Here is an 18228-nt window from a genome sequence, read left to right as displayed (position 1 = left end):
ACCCAAGGAAGCTGTACTGTTTGGAAATGGCATTACCATGGATTTAATGATTCCAATATGCCAGTATTTATAGGACTGTGACATAAATAGTGACAAGGTCTTTGTCAAGCAAAATGGCTTAGCTGCCCCAAGGAAGCTGAACTGAAACTATTTACCTTTTTTGGCTGGGAGATATTACCTTAGAGAGGTGTTCATGGAAGCATTTCTTGACCAGCTCTCATGCAGTCTTATGAGGGGTGATGAGTCTGTTGCACTCTAGCCATCATTACATTGTAGAAGGGCTTGGAACAGAGAGGACAGAGGCCAGCTGGTGGAGGGTTACCCTGTGCAGTGACATGCAAGCAGGGAAGTGGGGAGCTACAGCCTTCTCCATGGGACCCTTTTTGCACTGCAGTGAGCGGAGCTTGGCAATAACACGAGGTGCAGCAGCCATGTGTGATACATCTTTAAGCTGTATATGCATTTATTTCTAGCAAAGATTTATATTATTTTTATATAGCTGTGTGGCTGGAGTTTTGACATTAAATATGTACACATGTGCAGATTTTATTACACAGTGATGTACAATTTTTCGATGGATGCAGTCAGGCCTGTTTTTTATCCCATGTGCAGGTAGTGCCTAGACATGCTAGGCAGTTTGCTACAGTACCTTTTCTGCCTGCTTCACTTAACTGGCACTGTCTGATTATACTCTGTGTGGTGGCAACACTGTAAATAAAAATATATGCAGTAAAAGAATGAGTGAGAGCATTTAATTCTATAAATAAAGACTTTACTTAAATACAGTCATTGTGCCTATAAAAGCACACATACAGGATTAGAGTTCTATAGCTTAATTAATTTGGCTGGTTTTATTATGTACTCATTTACATCAGTCAGCATTTTTATTACGATTTTGTAAGTTGTAGTTGGAGAAAAAGGGCAGAAGAAAAAAAGGGATTTGGTTGTTAGGTATTCCAAAACTTTGCTTTTTCACACAAGTGTGCATGTGCTCTTCACACTAATATACACAGAATGACCATCCTGGTTTGCTTTATATATAAAATCACCAGATAAGTTGAAATAATTATACTCAGAAGCTGGTGGCTCCCTTGCATTTTTACCAGCTTAGGCAGTGATGTGTATCAGTGTCACTTGCAAATGTTTCCATCTCTGATGTTAACTGCACATATGTTCTCACAGCATGGAAAATCCTTCCTAATCTCCACAGTGCTTCTGTAACCCTTAATACAGTGTGAAGACTTTATAATAATATACACCAGCCTGGTGAAACAGTTTTATAGGAAACCCACAAGCACTTAGAGTGCACTGTTCAGCATATGCATTGACATATAAGCTTATATGTAATAGATGTTGCCATATGTTTATTCACTGGGGTATTATTTAGGAGGATGGATTTTTTAGTGAAATATTGTCTGCAAAGGGATTCTTTCACCCAACTTCAGGACCAAAACTTGACAAGTTTTGCCTTGTCTGTTTTAGATGTCTGTCCTGGGATGGCACAAATCGCACTCTAGGAGGGTGTGCTGTTTACAAGGCAGTTTAGATAACTGACCTGTGAAGACAGCTATAGTACAACTGTCTAAACCCATGTGACAAGAATCCTACTGCTAGTATGCATGGATCTCTTCTAGGTTGGCTGAAAAACTTTCTGAATAGTAGAAGTCTGTACTTTCTGAAAACAGACTGAGTCCACAGCTTCCAGATATCAAACAAAATCCTGTTCTTTCTGAGCTGGATAAGGGCCAGGGCTAAAGTGTCTCAGATCTAGTTCCGGGGTGGCAAACCTAAGCTCAGGTCCAAAGACACTGCAGGAGAATGGAGCCCAAGAAGATGGTATCTGCTAAAGGGGAATAAAAACAATATTGACTCTTGAAGTGGGAATCCTTTCAGTGAATGTGGGTGAGAAGGAAGAGCACCATAATGAGCACCACTGAGCCATATTTCTTGTCTTACTCTAAAACCTGGAAGAGAAGCAGCAGAAAGTTCATTGTTGTCTAGTGGAGCACTCCTTTTTACAGAGTCCTTCTGTTTTTCTCCTCCCAATGTTTCTGCTTTAACATCTCTGCAGACTTAAGGAACAAGTGGCATCTGGTGATTGACCGCCTTACAGTGCTGTTTTTGAAATTCCTGGAGTATTTTCATAAGATGCAAGTCTTTGTGTGGTGGCTGTTGGAGCTGCACATCATCAAAATAGTTTCCTCTTATATCATCTGGGTCACAGTGAAAGAGGCAAGTAAACACCCCCTGTAAAAATCTTACCCATGGAGGAGGCTCGTCAGCATCTGCATGCAGTGGCGTACCCAAGTGTGTAGGGACATGCTTCCTCATGTCAGGCCTCACTAAAATTGTGGGAACCAGCTGAGCTTGTCAGTTGCTAAAGAGCTGCCTTGATATCTTCTTCCACAGCGATGCTCTGTCTGCCTAGATATTCTCATCCTTCCCCTTTTCCCTAGGTATTAAGGTTTTATATGTCTAACTCTTTAGATTCAAGAGGCATAATCCCTCCCTTATTCAAGGTGCTGCGGACATCATCAAGGGATGGAGAGTGTAGAAAAGGTTTAGGAAGGAGCATCTAGGAGACTTACTTAATCTGGGCCTGATGCTGAAGAAACAGGAACATGGAAATAGGTGTAAAGAAAAAGGAAGCAACACCTTTAGCTGTGTGTATGGTGTGGGCAGTATGAGTTCTATACCTGATATAGCCATTCCTTGTACAGGGTAGCAGGACAAAATTCACTGGAAAACACCAAAATAACAAAATAATATATTTTCAAGTATCAAAAATGCAAAAAATAAAGTAACAAATAAAAAGTATAAAACCCAAACAAACAAACAAAATGCCTCATATCTTTTCGGCGAAAAAGCTCAAGAGGATGAAGCTGGGCTCCACAGATGCATAGATCTGTATCATATGTTCTAAAGCAGCAGAAATAGCATATGGTCCTTCATATTTCATGCATTTTTGTAGGGTGGGTATGCAGTTTTGGGGGTCTAATTGTATTAGATCCCTACATAGTAATATTATGTAGGAGACAAAGTTTTTCTAAAACTGAATATTAAGCTTTTCCTTCTTCACTTACCACTTTGTGTCTGTGTTATTGTGAATATTATTGTAATATTTTTGTTCCTTTTTTTTTCTGAGTTTCTGTATGTCCTCTTTTTTATATTTTTTTATTTATTTTTTTATTACTATGGAAAAGGTCAGACTTTCTCGATTCTCTTGTTACTCCATGTAATTTCCGTACTGTTTTTGTGCTTTCAGGTGTCTCTGTTTAACTTTGTGTTTTTAATTGCCTGGGCTCTTGCTTTGCCATATGCTCAGTTTCGCCCATTGGCATCAAGTATCTGCACTGTTTGGACATGTGTGATTATTGTCTGCAAAATGTTGTACCAGCTCACATCTATTGATCCCAGCACTTTTTCCAGTAACTGTACATTGGTGAGTACAAGTGCATATTAAAAAGATTTGGTTTGCTGCCTTCTTCAGTGAAGAAGAGCAAAAGGAGAATATCAAGTACCAAAAACTACAGTTCACCTGAAGTATTATTGTTGATTATCATTCCCTTCCCAAGCAGCCTTAAACTCATATTTTTATAAAATGTTGCATTTTCTTTTTAGCCAGGAGAGAATGAAACTAAGGTCAATTTAGAAGAACTCAAAACCTCAGTCCTTTACAGTGGACCAGTTGATCCTGCAGAGTGGGTTGGATTGAGGAAGTCTTATCCCCTACTTGTATATTTACGGGTAATTTCTTTAACTATCTGTATTGAGATTTTTTAATTATTATTATTTATGATGAAATTAGCACTGTCTTTGAAATAAATCATCTGCCAATACACACACAAAATGTTATGAAAGCCATTGATAATAGAGAAGTACAGAGGGGAAGAGACAGTAGAAAGCTGTATCTGTTACACAGGACATTTCCAGGAGGGATTCAGTACCAATTAAGATAATCTGCATGTAGAAATACAGCTTTCTGACTCTACCATCTGTTAAAAGCACTCTAAGAAATGTGATGTTTAAGAACTCTAAGTAATTAAGAAGTACATTGCTTTCAGGTATCAAAGGGCTGATGAGTCTAGTTGGAGTAATTGACTTGAATGACAGTACATGCTGTAAGCAGTTAATTTTTTTAAGTGCTTATTCCTGAGCCACAACTTAGGAAATATAATGAGTTAAGGGAATAGTTCATTCAGACACTAGTAAATGGATGTCTTTTGTTTTTCTTCTTGGTTTTGGTTGATGCCTGTGAGCAATATTTTATTATTCCTGACTTGATTAAAAAACCCTACTTATAATAAAAATGAGCTGACCCCCGGGGCAAACCTTGCATTTGTCTTCTTAATTTAAAGAATCTCCAAAATGTTGTATACACAGTTTAAGCTTGTCAGAAATGGGTTGACTCAACAACAGCAAGTTTTGGTCTTGTGTGACTCGAGAACAGCAAGTTTTGGTCTAACAAGATTTATTCCTCCTTTCTTTACTGAGAGCTTACATCTGTGTGCTTTGTTTGTGTAGGGAAGACCTGCCAAGCTTTAGTTGTCAATATATCAGGTCCTGGTAGTGCCTTTGTGTCTCACTCCCTTGACCATGAACCTCCCACAGTTAAGAATGTACATGGAGAAGAGCAATTACTGACCCAAGACTTCTGCATGAAGCTTGAAGTTGCCTAGTATTATCTGGCTTGCTGCTAGGAGCTTTACAGCTGTCAATAAATAATACTTTGGGATTAGAAATTATTCCAGAAGGATTTTCACTGAGTTACAAAATAAAATGTCTCCTCTACACAGAGAATTGAGTTCAGTGCTGGACCTGAAGGTCCCAGGCTTCAAGTCTCAAGATATTGAAGACTGACAGATAGACTGTTCATTTAAATGGGTGTCCAGAATATATAGCCAGCATCCTTGTAGTTTAAGGAGGTTGGCCTTTGCCACCTGAATGCCTGCAGATGACTTTTTTGTAAGCTTGTATCCTCTATCTCCTCCAAAGCAAAGCATGGTATCTTGCATACTATGCTTTTCCATAGCATGGTATGTAAGATACCATGAGACATGAGAGGGCACATGGATGGGTAAATGCATTTTCCATCACCTTGCTTTCCACAACTAGTGTTCGTAATAGTATTTTTAATGAATGTCTTTAAATATATCTTCTGAATGTCGGTATGTTTCATCAAAATCCAAGGAGTGGTAGGAACCTTTCTTTGTTTCAATTATAGTAGCCTGGAATAGGTGTCTGTGCATCCTGGCGTGCAGAAGTACTCAGTGGTAACATCCATTGTTGGGTTTAGGCTTAGCAGAAAATTGTATAGCTTCTTGTGGGATTGATCTTTATTTAATATTCTTCTGATTGTGTCTCTTGTAGAATAACTTACTGATGCTGGCTATTCTGGCTTTTGAAGTTACAATCTACCGTCATCAAGAGTACTACAGGTGTCGAAATAACCTTACCACACCTGTGACTAAAACCATTTTCCATGATATTACAAGAGCACATCTGGATGATGGACTGGTAAACTGTGTCAAGTATTTCATAAACTATTTCTTCTACAAGTTTGGTTTGGAGGTAAATCACTTTCTTTAAATTATCATTCCAAATATTTTGGTAGTGTTATTTTTGAATACTAGCTTGAATAGCTTTTGACAGCTGGATGCTTCTTAGTCATTACTTATGTTATACCTTACCACAGTTGATATCTGCTGGTCATGTTTTTCCTTTTGTTTTTGTTTGTATGTCTTACTTATAACTCACTTTAACAGGTGGGTCAATGGATAGAATTGAGGCATACCTTCTCATGCACACACACACGCAGAGGGAACTAGGGACTGCAGGAGTAGAAGAAGGAGGAAGCAGGGGTTACCAGGCCATTGGCTTTGTTTGAGCATTTCTAACTTTCTCTTGCTTTTGGCTGCACAAATACATCCTTCTTTATTATACTTGTTACTACAGTTGTTAGCAGTCTGCAGGAGCAAGAGCTCCAGCAAAGGTTATTGCTTATTGAAGGAGTACTTTCAAAAATATTTGTAGAAATACTGATTTTTCACAAATTTCTATAGCTCTCTGTAGAGAGTTTCTCTGAAGAAGGCAATTCCTAGGCTAATGCATCCCAGATCTAATCATAATGATGCTCTCGGCCTTTTTATTAAACACTACTACCCCTTGCTACTGATAAACAGCCAGTCTGGGGATTAAGAATGATTGAAAATTAAAATTAATCAGCAACCTGTTTCCTTCAGGAAATAAATTTAGCCTCATCCTAATCTAAGGAGAGAAAATCAAAATAGTGAAGTGCACTGAATAAATGATTAGCTATGAATTATTGACTAAGATGGAAACATGTTTCATGGCATGGATTGAAGGGACTACATTAAGTGGAGCCAGAGAACAGAAATGCTCTGGGATGCAGAGCCTTTAGAATAATGGAGAATTAAAGCTTCCTTACAGGAATTGACTGTATTTGTCTGTAGCAAATAGAGGTTGTATGATCTAAATCTCTTTTTCTTTCTGTCTGGTTCCCACATGAGGATACACTTTAGTGGTTGCTATTCTTAATAGTTCCTCTCCTTTTTCACATATGTAAGTGCTTTCAAAGTATATGGCTGTATAACATTGTGTTTTCGTTGGCAACAATTAAACATTCGCCATATAGGCTACTGTGACAACGCTCTTTCCATTCTGTATCTTTAGATACCACATAATAGAAACCTGCTTTAACTCTGTATTCACATAGTTGACACTTGTAGAAGTGTATCAAAAATTTTGGGTGTTGGGATGGGGGAGGTTGCTGTTGGAGAGATACAAACTTGTTTAGCTTATTGGTTCCTGCAGTCAGCTCCAGCACATGTGCAAGCATTCTGCCAGGACCCAGAATAACTTATCATTGCTGTGTTGACTAGTCATCAGGTTGCAAATGTTGCTTATGTTTCTTTCCTTCTTTTCCAGACCTGTTTTCTTCTATCAGTGAATGTAATTGGTCAACGAATGGATTTTTATGCCATGATTCATGCCTTCTGGCTGATTGCTGTATTGTATAGACGTAGAAGAAAAGCTATTGCAGAGATCTGGCCGAAATACTGTTGTTTTCTGGCATGCATCATTACCTTCCAGTACTTCCTTTGCATTGGCATCCCACCTGCTCCTTGTAAAGGTAAGGGCACTTATCCTTTGTGGACAATTACTGCTGCTTGATTTTGCACAAAAATGCTGGAAAATTGATACGTATTCAGAAGAAAAGGATGAAGTAATTGTTTTAAAGTACTGATTGCATTTTTGTGTGCTTCTGTCATACAGACTATCCATGGAGAAGTGGTAATGCCAACTTCAACTCCAACATCATAAAGTGGTTATATTTTCCAGACTTCATCGTGAGACCAAACCCTGTCTTCCTTGTCTGTAAGTATTTTAGCACGTAGTTGTGAAGTGTTTACATGCCCTTTGCTTAAAACATCTATCTACTGTAATTTGAAGCCAGCATTTTATTTACTCTTCAGTAGAAAACTGGCATATTCTGTGGGAGATTGAATGCTAAGTGCAGCTTTGTATGTAGTAGAAAAATTCAAAGAATTGATTTTTTTTGCATGTATTTTCCATATCCCATTTTTAGTAAAGCAGCATCAAAAAGTGTTAATTATTTCCCCTTTTCTAATTTATTTCTCTATAAAAATCATAAAATATGACTGTTAAAACAACTAAATACATTAATAAGTGTCAAATCATGTTAAATGAATTAAAAACCAGCACAGTCTTAGAGGCTCAAAGTGTGGGAAAACAGCCTGATAACTGCCTTATAATTTGTCATCACCACTCTCTACACCTGTTAATGACTGAATTTTTCCATGCAACCACTGCTTTCTCGTAGATGATTTCATGTTGTTGCTGTGTGCATCCTTACAAAGGCAAACATTTGAGGATGAAAATAAAGCTGCAGTACGAATCATGGCTGGAGACAATGTGGAAATTTGCATGAATCTTGATGCAGCATCCTTTAGCCAGCATAATCCTGTTCCTGACTTCATTCATTGCCGGTAAGACCTTGGAACACTTGGAAACTACAGTGCTTTCTTTTTGTAAAGTTCTGTAGTGTGAAAATAACTCTCGCAGCTTCCAGTTTTACTTGAAATTTATATTCATGTATGTTCCCATCTCATAACTTTCACTGTTGCATGAGGCAGCATATAGTTAGCTTCCGGGTAATCATCTTCTGGTTTAGAAAAGGGCAGCTGAAAACAAGTCTTCCTAACACATCTGATTATTTTAAGTGCTCCCCAGAGGAATATTCAGTGATAAATTTGCCTGAAAGTATGTATTCCCTCGATGAATGCCCAGTGGGACAGTATTTATGGTGGATTTCAGTACTCTGATGCCTTCCCCCAAAACTCATTCATGTTAAAGGAATACTGCAGTCTGAACTTGCCTATGTACATGTTTAATCCCACATGGTCATCAGTCATGTCCTGCAGAGCTGTTGTCTAAGTACAATCAAAGTAAGATATAAGAGACTGTACTTTGTGCTATTTCATCCAGACATAAGAACCTTAAAAATGTCGTAGAAGGACAGCTGCTGCGTCTTCCTGTTTCTCAACATTGCATATAAAGTTGTTTAAGAAGGTGAACAATATAAAAAGGAGGCAGAGACAGCCTGAGATAGTCTGTTCTGGATGGTGTTCAAACAATGGAGCCATTCCTACGGGATCATTTCAGCAAACACAGATTAGCTCAGCTCTTCTGAGTTCTGCTGGGCATATTCTTAATTAAAGTTGTCTCTGAAAGTTTGATGCAATATTACAGGAATAAATGGGAAGAGTAAGATTTGTTAGCTATTGTGTTTTGTCAGACTAGGTGTTTGTTTTGTGAATGCTTGTTACCAACAGATATCTGAGTGCAAAAGGAATTTAAAAGTTGAACTAATGCTTAGAAAAATCTCCCTTTTCCGAATAAACTTTTATCTTTTTTATCAGCAAAATACTATCACCAGAAGTCCGAATCAAGATCTTTAAGCTGATCCTGCTGTTTCTGTTAAAAATGGTGGCCAAATCTGTCCTGAAATAGCATTGAAAAGGAAACCATTGAAACACATTCAATTGGCTCCTTTGTCCAGTGATTTATAGACATTCGTGGGCGAAGGACAAATGGTTCTTCCCGTTGAGTATTTGCAGTCTATACAGTGGATCCAGTGCTCTAGATCCAGTAACATAAGCAGAGAAAAGTCATAGTCTGTCTTCAAAATGCTCCATCAAGTGGGAATGATTTCCAAAGACTGCCAAATAGGCTTGGTTGAAAAAAAAACGTAGCAAGGACTGACTTTTTTCTTGCCACTGCAGCAGTGTCCATCTCAGCAAAAGCTAGTACAGCAGTTGCCTCAGGCACTGCAGTTGGTTACTTAGGAAGGCCATCACTGGTAACATGGTTGCTGGCAGAAAGAAAAGATCAAATTTTCTTTTCTTAGTCCAGAAAAAAAACAACAACAAAACACGACAAAAACATTGTGAGAAAAAGCAGCAATTAAACTTAAAACTCATGTGTTTTAAGTCTGTCTTCAGAAGGGTAAAGAGGCAACAAAATCACTGCTTTTTAAACAGCCTCTTTTGGCATCTTTTCAAAGTTCCGTGGAATCTGATAGGTATTTCTGGTTGTCTGTAGAAGATATTCCCAAAAGTCAAAGCATTAAAAGTCTGAAGCACAAAGGATGTTCTTTGAAGATTTTGGATGGGAATCAGAGTCAGGTTTATAATGGAAAGCAAAGTCCAAGCTGAACTGGCCTGCTGCCTTTCCACAATCCTTTTGGTTAAGTTCTGTGTTTTGGTTCATATGCATGGTATGCATCAGCTTGAAGTCATTGGTGGCATCATATCCATTCAAACATACTGCTTGGCATGTGCTAACAAAACAGACCTGTGTACAAATGATTAATTATATCATACCATTTAATTGGAAGTTTGCAATTTGCATAAAGCATTAAGTATTACTGGTGAAGAATGCAAAAAGTAGAAAATCAAAGAATACCATTAGTAGTGGTGAGCTGAACAAATAAACTGCGGTCACTTTATACTTGTTCCAGCTAAATACAGAAATCCGTGCGACTGTTTCATGTGATAGTTTTATGTTGTGTTTATAAGAAGTAGGATGAAAAGAATAAGGCAGAGAAAGGAACAGAACAAGGACATTTTTGTTTTAAAAAATGCATAAAATGAATAGAAACCCATTAATTTCAGGAACAGAGGAAATTCCTGTTTATGATATCCTTTCTTGCAAATACTCAGGCAGGTAAGCTGTAACTTCTTTTTTGTTTGATTGCTTTTAGTGTTAGGTTCCTGAATTTGTAATGGGAACATTCTTGTAGAATGTTGTATATGGATATAAACAGACCTTCCTTTAGTATGAACTGCATAACAGATCTTGTGTTCTTCATGGTACTTTTCTTTCTTGAGCCCTTAAGTATCTCCTTCAATGCTTTCGCTAGGATGCAGGTTTTCCCAGACTTTATATGATGTTGTTTTTGAGAGGTTGTACTGCACATATGCAATCTTAAATGCCTGATTTGCTTAAAAGAAGTACCAGAAAATGCCTAACAGTCTTTTAAAGTGACTGAATCTTGTATTAGAGGTTGCAGGTTTTTAAAAAGGACTCTCAAGCTCTGGAGAGTCCACTGAAGATATACCTCAGAAGAAAATGTATGTGCCTGGCCTCCATCCAAGACAATTTGGAACTCAAAGAGCTTTGTCTAAAAACATTTCTTGCACTTTGCCATGGAAGTTTCAGAATGGTCTAAATATTTAGCAGTGTGGACAAGAACTTGGTTCAAAGCTTATCCAAGCAAGTGAAATGAAAAATGGCATTTATCCAGAAGTCAGTCAGAAACAGCCAAACAAATAAGTGAAGGCAACCTGGTTATAAATAAATTACAAAGCATAAAAAAAACCCTAATGCTTAGTATTTATGTGTTTTCTGAGAAGCCCAATATGTATTTACTGCCATGTACAAGTGTCAGTTGCAGTTGAAAGTACACTTCCAGAAGTATCTCCCCTTGAGAAGATACTAGTTGGTCACTATTCTAGTAAGCTTGAATAAAAAGTTTTGACTGCAATATAAACAGGGGCAGAAAAATAACATATTTTCAAATGCTTAATTTTCTTCTCTCTGGAGAACTACTTGGGCTCAGCAATGATAAATACAGTCTAAAGAAGAGATTTCCTGAAAATGTTCTTGTCTTTCCACCCCCAGATTTCTCAGGGGGTATGTGCTTGACCCCAAGGGAGAGCACAACCAAAGGGCTTTGAAGCAGAAATAAAAACGAAGAATAGGAGCAGGAGCTTTTAAAATGAAACAGGATTTAAAGTGACTTCACTGAGGATAATCCTTTCCCACAGTGTCTAATGCTGGAAAATTCTCATTTCAGTTCCCAAGCAGTTTTCAGACATTCTCCTAGACATTGACAGGGAAAAAATTTGGGACTGTAATCTACTTTTTTCCTCTTAAGAGCAGAAGGAATACTAGCAGCCAGTCATTGGACTATCCTTGTTAGTACCTGCACCCTGGGAACCATCAGGTGAGTCAGGTGAAGTCTCAAAGGCTGCTGTAATGCTGTTCCTGGAACTTCACTTCTAATTTTGGTTAGTGAGAGAGGATCTGCAAATCATCATTACAGGCTTCCTCTCGTATTTCTTGTGTAAAGCAGATAGACATTTTGTTGCTAGTAAAATGAGCCTCAACAAATACCACAGCTTTGGATTTGGGAAGTTTTGAAGTGGACAGAAGTATGAAGGAAGGACCTTACTGGTAAGAGAGTGAAAGTAGGAGAATATCAGTCCTGGGAGAAGGCTTGACAAAAATAGTAGGGACTAAGACCTAGAAGATCTACAACACTAAATTTGAAGAAGCACACGGGGGACCTAAGTTTCAGAAGGTTCAATGTTGCTGTAGACAGAGGGAAAATCAATGAAACTGCCTTCTGAAGGCTGAAATGGAGTTGAAAAGATGGACTTTGGGGACAGAAGCTTGGTAAGAAATTAGCAATGTTGGGGATAGAATAAGTTGTGATGTAGGGTCACACAGGTTGCTAAGAATGTAAGGAATGGGAGATAGGAAGGGAAAGAAAGAAGAAATTTGGTAAGGGTAGCTTATAAAATACATATATATAGAGAGAGAAATAATAGTCTAGATGAGAGGAAAAGGGTAGGCATGAGATGAGGGCTGGGGGTAGAGCCTTGGTAATAATATGGAGGTGGATAACTATACTCAAAGCAAAACAGGTGGCTGATGACAGAAGGCTGTGAAGCTACATAACAGCAGCTTCTCCAGCATGAAACGGCATTGAGCTATCTTGGTCAGTGCAATAGCACAGCAGGCTCTCACCAGTGTGTAAGCAGAAGTGTATTCTTTCTCTATATATCAAAGTGCTGGCTGAAGACAAACACCTTTCCTCAAAGGGGTTATTGTCTGCAGCATCAGCACCTCTCAGTGCCTGCAGGCAGAGGTTCAGACACTGGACAGGCCACAGCCAAACATATCATTGAGCATGCTGGAAAGACAGCTACACATAAGAGGAGTCCTTTTTGCAACAGGCTGGATTGTATTACAGTTAAAAATTAATTCCCATGGAAATTAGATATTGAAACAAACATGATAAGGTTAATAAAGCTTTAGCAAAGAAAAGCACATCAGCTGATATGGTGAGCCATTTGAGGTTACAATAGCTTTGATGGATGGGTGGAATGAACTTCAGACTTTATCTTGCCTGGTTTTGAGCAAAATTATTCCCAAAATGTTATCCAGAGTTATCAGTGGATTCTGCAAATGACACAGTTAGCAAATCAACATTTTCTATTTTTCATTCATTTTTCAGGTTTATTTTGTATAATTTCTTATTCAAAGGTTATCATGCTACCAAAAGCCATAGTTTGATGCTCTTGGTACAATGGTGTGTACCAGTACCATCTGAGGTTAATCTTCCCCAGATGTGTGGCTGTATTCCTGGCCTGCAACTACATTCGCCCACCTTTGCATTCATCACACCAGCAGTGATTTGGTTCATAGGCTGAATGGGCAGAAAAGTATCCCTTCCTTCTGTACTCCCCCAAAATAAAAAGGCTTTTGCAAATTTGCTTTTTGAAACAAGGTCAAAGAGCTAAAGGCAAAGAAGAACTGGAAGGCAGAGCTGAAGGGATGAAGGGGAGTGGGACTGTCCCCTTGGGAAGCAGCTGCTCAGATTTCCTAAGTGTATTGTCAAAATATCACATCCTGAGGGGAGGCTCTCCTCTATATGACTGGAGGTAGACTTAAAGATCACTTAGAAGATGAGATTTGGAAGATTTACATGGCATTAAACTGATGATCTGTGTGATCTGCAGTGAAAGCATAATATTATGGTGTATACTATCCAAGACAGCATTTTCTGCTGTCTGTGAAGGAGTTTTCAAACCGAGAGTAAGCACCTTTACTGACCTGAGTTTGTGTAGGGTTTTTTCAGCTGTTGGGGCAGCCTTGTGCTTAAGCCTCCCACTGTTGCATTATCTCCAGAGCAAGGAACTGAAACTCCTCACTTGTTAACTCTCTGGGGTTTGAGGCAGAATTTAAAGCTTTGCATCTGAGAACGTGCCAAGCTATATGAGGGGCAATATGCTGAGAAGTCCCCCACCAACACACATCTTTGTTCCTGCTCTTGCAGCACTTGACCTACTTGTATCATTATAAGCAATTAATGAAAATTAGCGGGATGTGTGACTCCATAGTGTAACAGACAAGGAGTTTTAGCATGTTGCAACTGCAAGCAATGTGGTTTTGGGAATGCTTTTATCTACTTGAGACTGCTAGAGTGTATGTCTGTTCACTGTGTTCAATGTGACCTCCTTCTTGATCCAGCACAGAGGTGTCTGGGATGCTTGGTGATACTCATTTTAGGTGTCCCGTGGGTGACTTTTTCAAATACAATTTTGTAAGCTATCCACTCCAAGGTAAATTCTTGGGAGCCATTCTTATAGTTAGGTTTCCTTGTAACTGTGTATTTATGAGAAAGACTTGTATCCCTAAGAACTACATCATTTGTCACTTAACACAGTTGTATTGCCTTCTGCCTTTTGAGGTATTATTTACATCCTGTTTTGTAGTTTGTTTGGTTTAGAGATATCCAATGCTATTATGCTTAATATGTATTTTGAAAGTGAAAAAAGCAGATATATTTCATATTTTAGATGACTGCTCATATATAACAAATGGTTAACATTATAGTGAAGAAACAGCTAGAGTATTGTATTTTCATATTCTCTCTCAATTTCTGCAACTTTTAATCTGAGAGTAGTATCTGCTGTTGGACTGTGACTCAACCAAATGTCATGTGTATATATTGGAAAGTTTGGATCCAGCCAGCTCTTTTAAGCATTAGAGTCAATTTTCATTGAAGAGTATTAAGATAATTGTTCTTCAGTTAATTCAGTTCCATTCTGGGCTTTTTTCAAAAGATGCCAATTCATCTTGTTGGTAGCAGAGGACAAGATTTTGAAACATTGCAATTGTTAGAGCAATGTCAGGAATGTGATCTCTTCTTAGCCATCCTACACATCAAGAGTTGTTATTAAAGGAACATCAAATATTGTGGTAGTTTTTTCCTAGAGAAATAACAAGAACACCATTTCCAGGGCATATTAAGTTAGTGAATATCTGTTCAACTGATGTCTTATGCCTCTTTATTTTCTCAGTGTAGATGGATTCTTCGTTAATGTTTTATCACCCAAAACCCAGTAGCATCTCTAAAGTCATGCCATTTTTAGATTTCACAGAAAGTAGTCCATAAATTTCTTAAATGTCTGTGGGAAATAAACATAAAGGAGATTTCTCGTTATCTTTTGTTAGATGCCTTTCTGGTTGGCTTCAGCAAGTGAAATGTATAATACAGGCCTCTAAATGTGTGACTATAAATGCATGCTCCTAGAAAGTTCTGAGCCTGAGAACATCAAGCATCAAGGGCCTTTTTATGTGGCTTCATACAGTGCATTTAGTTAATTTACTCCATACATGTTTTGGCTTGCATACACATGTACTCCTATAGTGCTGTCTCCCTGGCTGGTTTCTTGTTAAATCTGGTTTCGCAGCCTGGGTGAACATACCCTGAAAACACAGTTATGTCTGAAATCAAAACACTAAATAGGGCGAAACTAAGAATTAGCTGGTTTTTCAGTGTTAGCTGTATGTAATATTCAGTATTGTCTTTGGCAGATACTCTTATTTGAAAGCTCACTGAGTCAATATTAAGTCAGTATTTTAAGGAATCAGAAAATACCAAATTGTTTCTCACTCTTTCCCACTGTGAGCCAAGCTGATTTCAGATACCTCTGTCTCGTAGCTTCCTGGCAAATGTTCCAGTAAATTCTATCACATTTATGTTGTGTAGAAACTGTTTACCCCTTAAAAATTCTACATTGATCTCCACTGGAGAAAGATATTTTTAGTAGCTGTCAGTGAAAGGCTGAATTCCATAGAAGTCATCAATAAATACAGAATTGTTTGCAGTGGTGTGCTGTAGCTGGCTTTTTCAGATAGATTTACTGTAATATGCTCGGACTTCTTAAAATATGATCTCAGATAGCTTTTAAATTACATATGTAGCATTGCCAGATAATATCACTCTATCATGAAGTTTAGTGAGAACATTTTCCACCCTTTTATGATGCAAGACTTGATCTTGCATGATGCAATGTTACCTGACAGGATGTAGGTTATGCATAAGTGAGCTAGAATGGAGTATAACAGCCAGGCAGACCCATGAATGAGCTTGTCCTACTGACCTTGGTATTAGTCTTGAGCAAATGCACAAGTCCTGATGTGGGATGGGAATGCTCAGAAGACCTTGGCTGATGAATATCAGCCAATAGCGCAGGAGAGGAAAGGTAACATTGCCCTCAGAAAAAGTTCACTTTTTCTCCTTCTTTTGCTTCCAGGTCCTACTTAGACATGTATAAGGTGATAATATTTAGCTACCTCTTCTGGTTTGTGCTTACTATAATCTTCATAACGGGAACCACGAGGATCAGCATATTCTGTATGGGCTACTTGGTAGCCTGCTTTTATTTCCTTCTCTTCGGTGGAGATCTGTTGCTGAAGCCCATCAGGAGTATTCTGCGTTACTGGGACTGGCTGATTGCCTACAATGTCTTTGTGATCACAATGAAGAACATCCTCTCAGTAAGTGGATGCTGCCCTTCCTCTTCCCTCAGCACTCTGGTTTCATTGGAAACGTGCATAGTGCATTGCGTGATCATTAAAAATCCTTTTCAGGACCACAGCCTTCTCAATCACAAAGCAGGCTCCATTTTAATTTAGAACCTGCAAGTGCTTATCCAGGGAATGGTAATGCATGTACATTACAGGAAAATATGCACACGGGTATTCAGCTGAGCAATGTGAAAACTCACAAGCTATTTTCAAAGGCCCAGGTTCTGCTTTCTTTGCCTAGTAAAGTCTCTCCTTAGGAACTTTGTGAAAACCTCAGTGGAGTGAGAAATGAGTAAGAAGTGCAAGATTAGTCATACCATTGGTAAATAATGCACATTAATTAAACCTTTTAATTTAAACTGGAATGTTCAAACCTCATACTAGATGCAGTTGGCTTTTGATGTAATTAGTGAAGTTGACAACAAAATTACAGGCTGCATTCTCATTTCTACAAAATAGTCAAGGTTTGCTTATATTAATTAACTTTTCAGAGCAGATTCTTGCAGTAGCACTAATAAGTGATTGAGACAAGCCAGTAATTTAAATATTTTTAAAAGGCAAATTTAGATTTATTCCTGGCAATTGCTTTTTAGCTTTGAACATTTTTAGTGCTGGACTGAAAAGAGCAGACATTTTTCTTTTTACATTTATATAAGTTACTGTATTGAATAAAATTGATTTATGGGTAGTTTGAATTTGCAACTGTTCTAAGTGGTTACATATGTGCTTCATTTTATGTTTGGGAATCCAGTGGAGCTATGTGTGTGTTAAGTTTGTCCACGTATGTTTGCAAGATTAAGTCAGTGATTTATAAAAGTTGCTTAGCTGTCACATCGCATCACGTGCCATATGTATCACCTTCTCTGCAAAAACACAAACAAAACTCAAATATCTCCTATCTCACTCATAATTGAAAAACCGAATTCTTGCTGTCTAAAAGTGATGTGTATCACGGGTAAAGGCACTCTTTGTCCTAATCTCTCTTTTAATAAGGAGATATAATACAGCCAAAGGTGGTCACAATATTCTCATGTAATGGAAAGAGGTACAGCTTTTCTTATCTTTATTTCTGCTATGTCTTGTTATATGAAATTGTTCTTCTACTTTCCAGATAGGAGCATGTGGCTACATTGAATCATTAATTAAGAATAGTTGCTGGTTGATTCAGGCATTTAGCCTGGCTTGTACAGTTAAAGGCTACCGTATTCGTAAGTATAGCTCATTTTTCATTATAAATTTCTATAATAGTAATAATAAATAATCACCTTCAAAATCTCCTAAAATATTTAAGTCCTCCCCCCTCCTAATATACTACATTGGGAAAAAATCATACATGTAAGTTCAGTTAATACAGCTTCATCCTCTATTTAATAGGAACACAAAATATTGGAAATATTTGTAGAACCAAGTGGGATACATATGCAGAGAAAACCATGAGCACCCCCAAACACATACCCACAAGCAGCATTTCCTGTAAATGGACAATTTGGTGATACAGATGCTTAACTCTGATTCTCTATATATGCAGGAGATGTGATAATTAAGGGTATAGTTTCACTGTACATCTTGAGCTAAAATTTCAGTTCACCATCACTGAAAGGAGGGGGAACCTTTCCCATCTGCAGAGTCCCACTCCTCCTTGTGTGCCAGGTTCAGTTGCTCAAAGGGTAAACCAGTTCAGCTCACTGAAATGGCAGGAGCTAAACCAGCGTAAAAGTGGTGATTTTTTGCATGCATAGTGAGGTAAGGCCATTTTTTTTTGAGTGGATAGTGTATGTGGATAGAGGTGAGAGAATGGAAGAACAAGGTATGGAAAGCAAGACACTTCACCTCTTAGTGAGATATGAATTTGGTTCCATTTTGTCCTGACACCCTAGATTGACAATTTGAAAACACCTGGGGGGATGGGAGTGGGTGTTCAGGGTTTTTTATTGAATTTAAAGAACAGTTTCATCCTAGTGAGTCTGCAGACTTCTCTTCATGTCTGATCATAATAGACAAGTGGGGAGTAGGGGAAAA

General features: G+C 38.1%; 1 protein-coding gene across 1 annotated transcript in view; it reads left to right on the top strand.

The window, feature by feature from the left end:
- PIEZO2 (piezo type mechanosensitive ion channel component 2) overlaps positions 1 to 18228 on the top strand; it is a 292868-nt gene that overhangs the window by 224912 nt on the left and 49728 nt on the right. The window contains exons 20-28 of the mRNA XM_031052912.2: positions 2072 to 2232; positions 3266 to 3442; positions 3622 to 3747; positions 5371 to 5571; positions 6949 to 7153; positions 7297 to 7398; positions 7865 to 8030; positions 15936 to 16179; positions 17321 to 17417. Of these exons, the coding sequence (XP_030908772.2) occupies positions 2072 to 2232; positions 3266 to 3442; positions 3622 to 3747; positions 5371 to 5571; positions 6949 to 7153; positions 7297 to 7398; positions 7865 to 8030; positions 15936 to 16179; positions 17321 to 17417 (1479 nt within the window). The remainder of the gene's footprint in view (positions 1 to 2071; positions 2233 to 3265; positions 3443 to 3621; positions 3748 to 5370; positions 5572 to 6948; positions 7154 to 7296; positions 7399 to 7864; positions 8031 to 15935; positions 16180 to 17320; positions 17418 to 18228) is intronic.

This window comes from Melopsittacus undulatus, chromosome 1, assembly GCF_012275295.1.
Source record: "Melopsittacus undulatus isolate bMelUnd1 chromosome 1, bMelUnd1.mat.Z, whole genome shotgun sequence".
In the NCBI taxonomy this organism is placed as follows: domain Eukaryota; kingdom Metazoa; phylum Chordata; class Aves; order Psittaciformes; family Psittaculidae; genus Melopsittacus; species Melopsittacus undulatus.
This window is presented reverse-complemented; position numbering and strand designations above follow the sequence as displayed.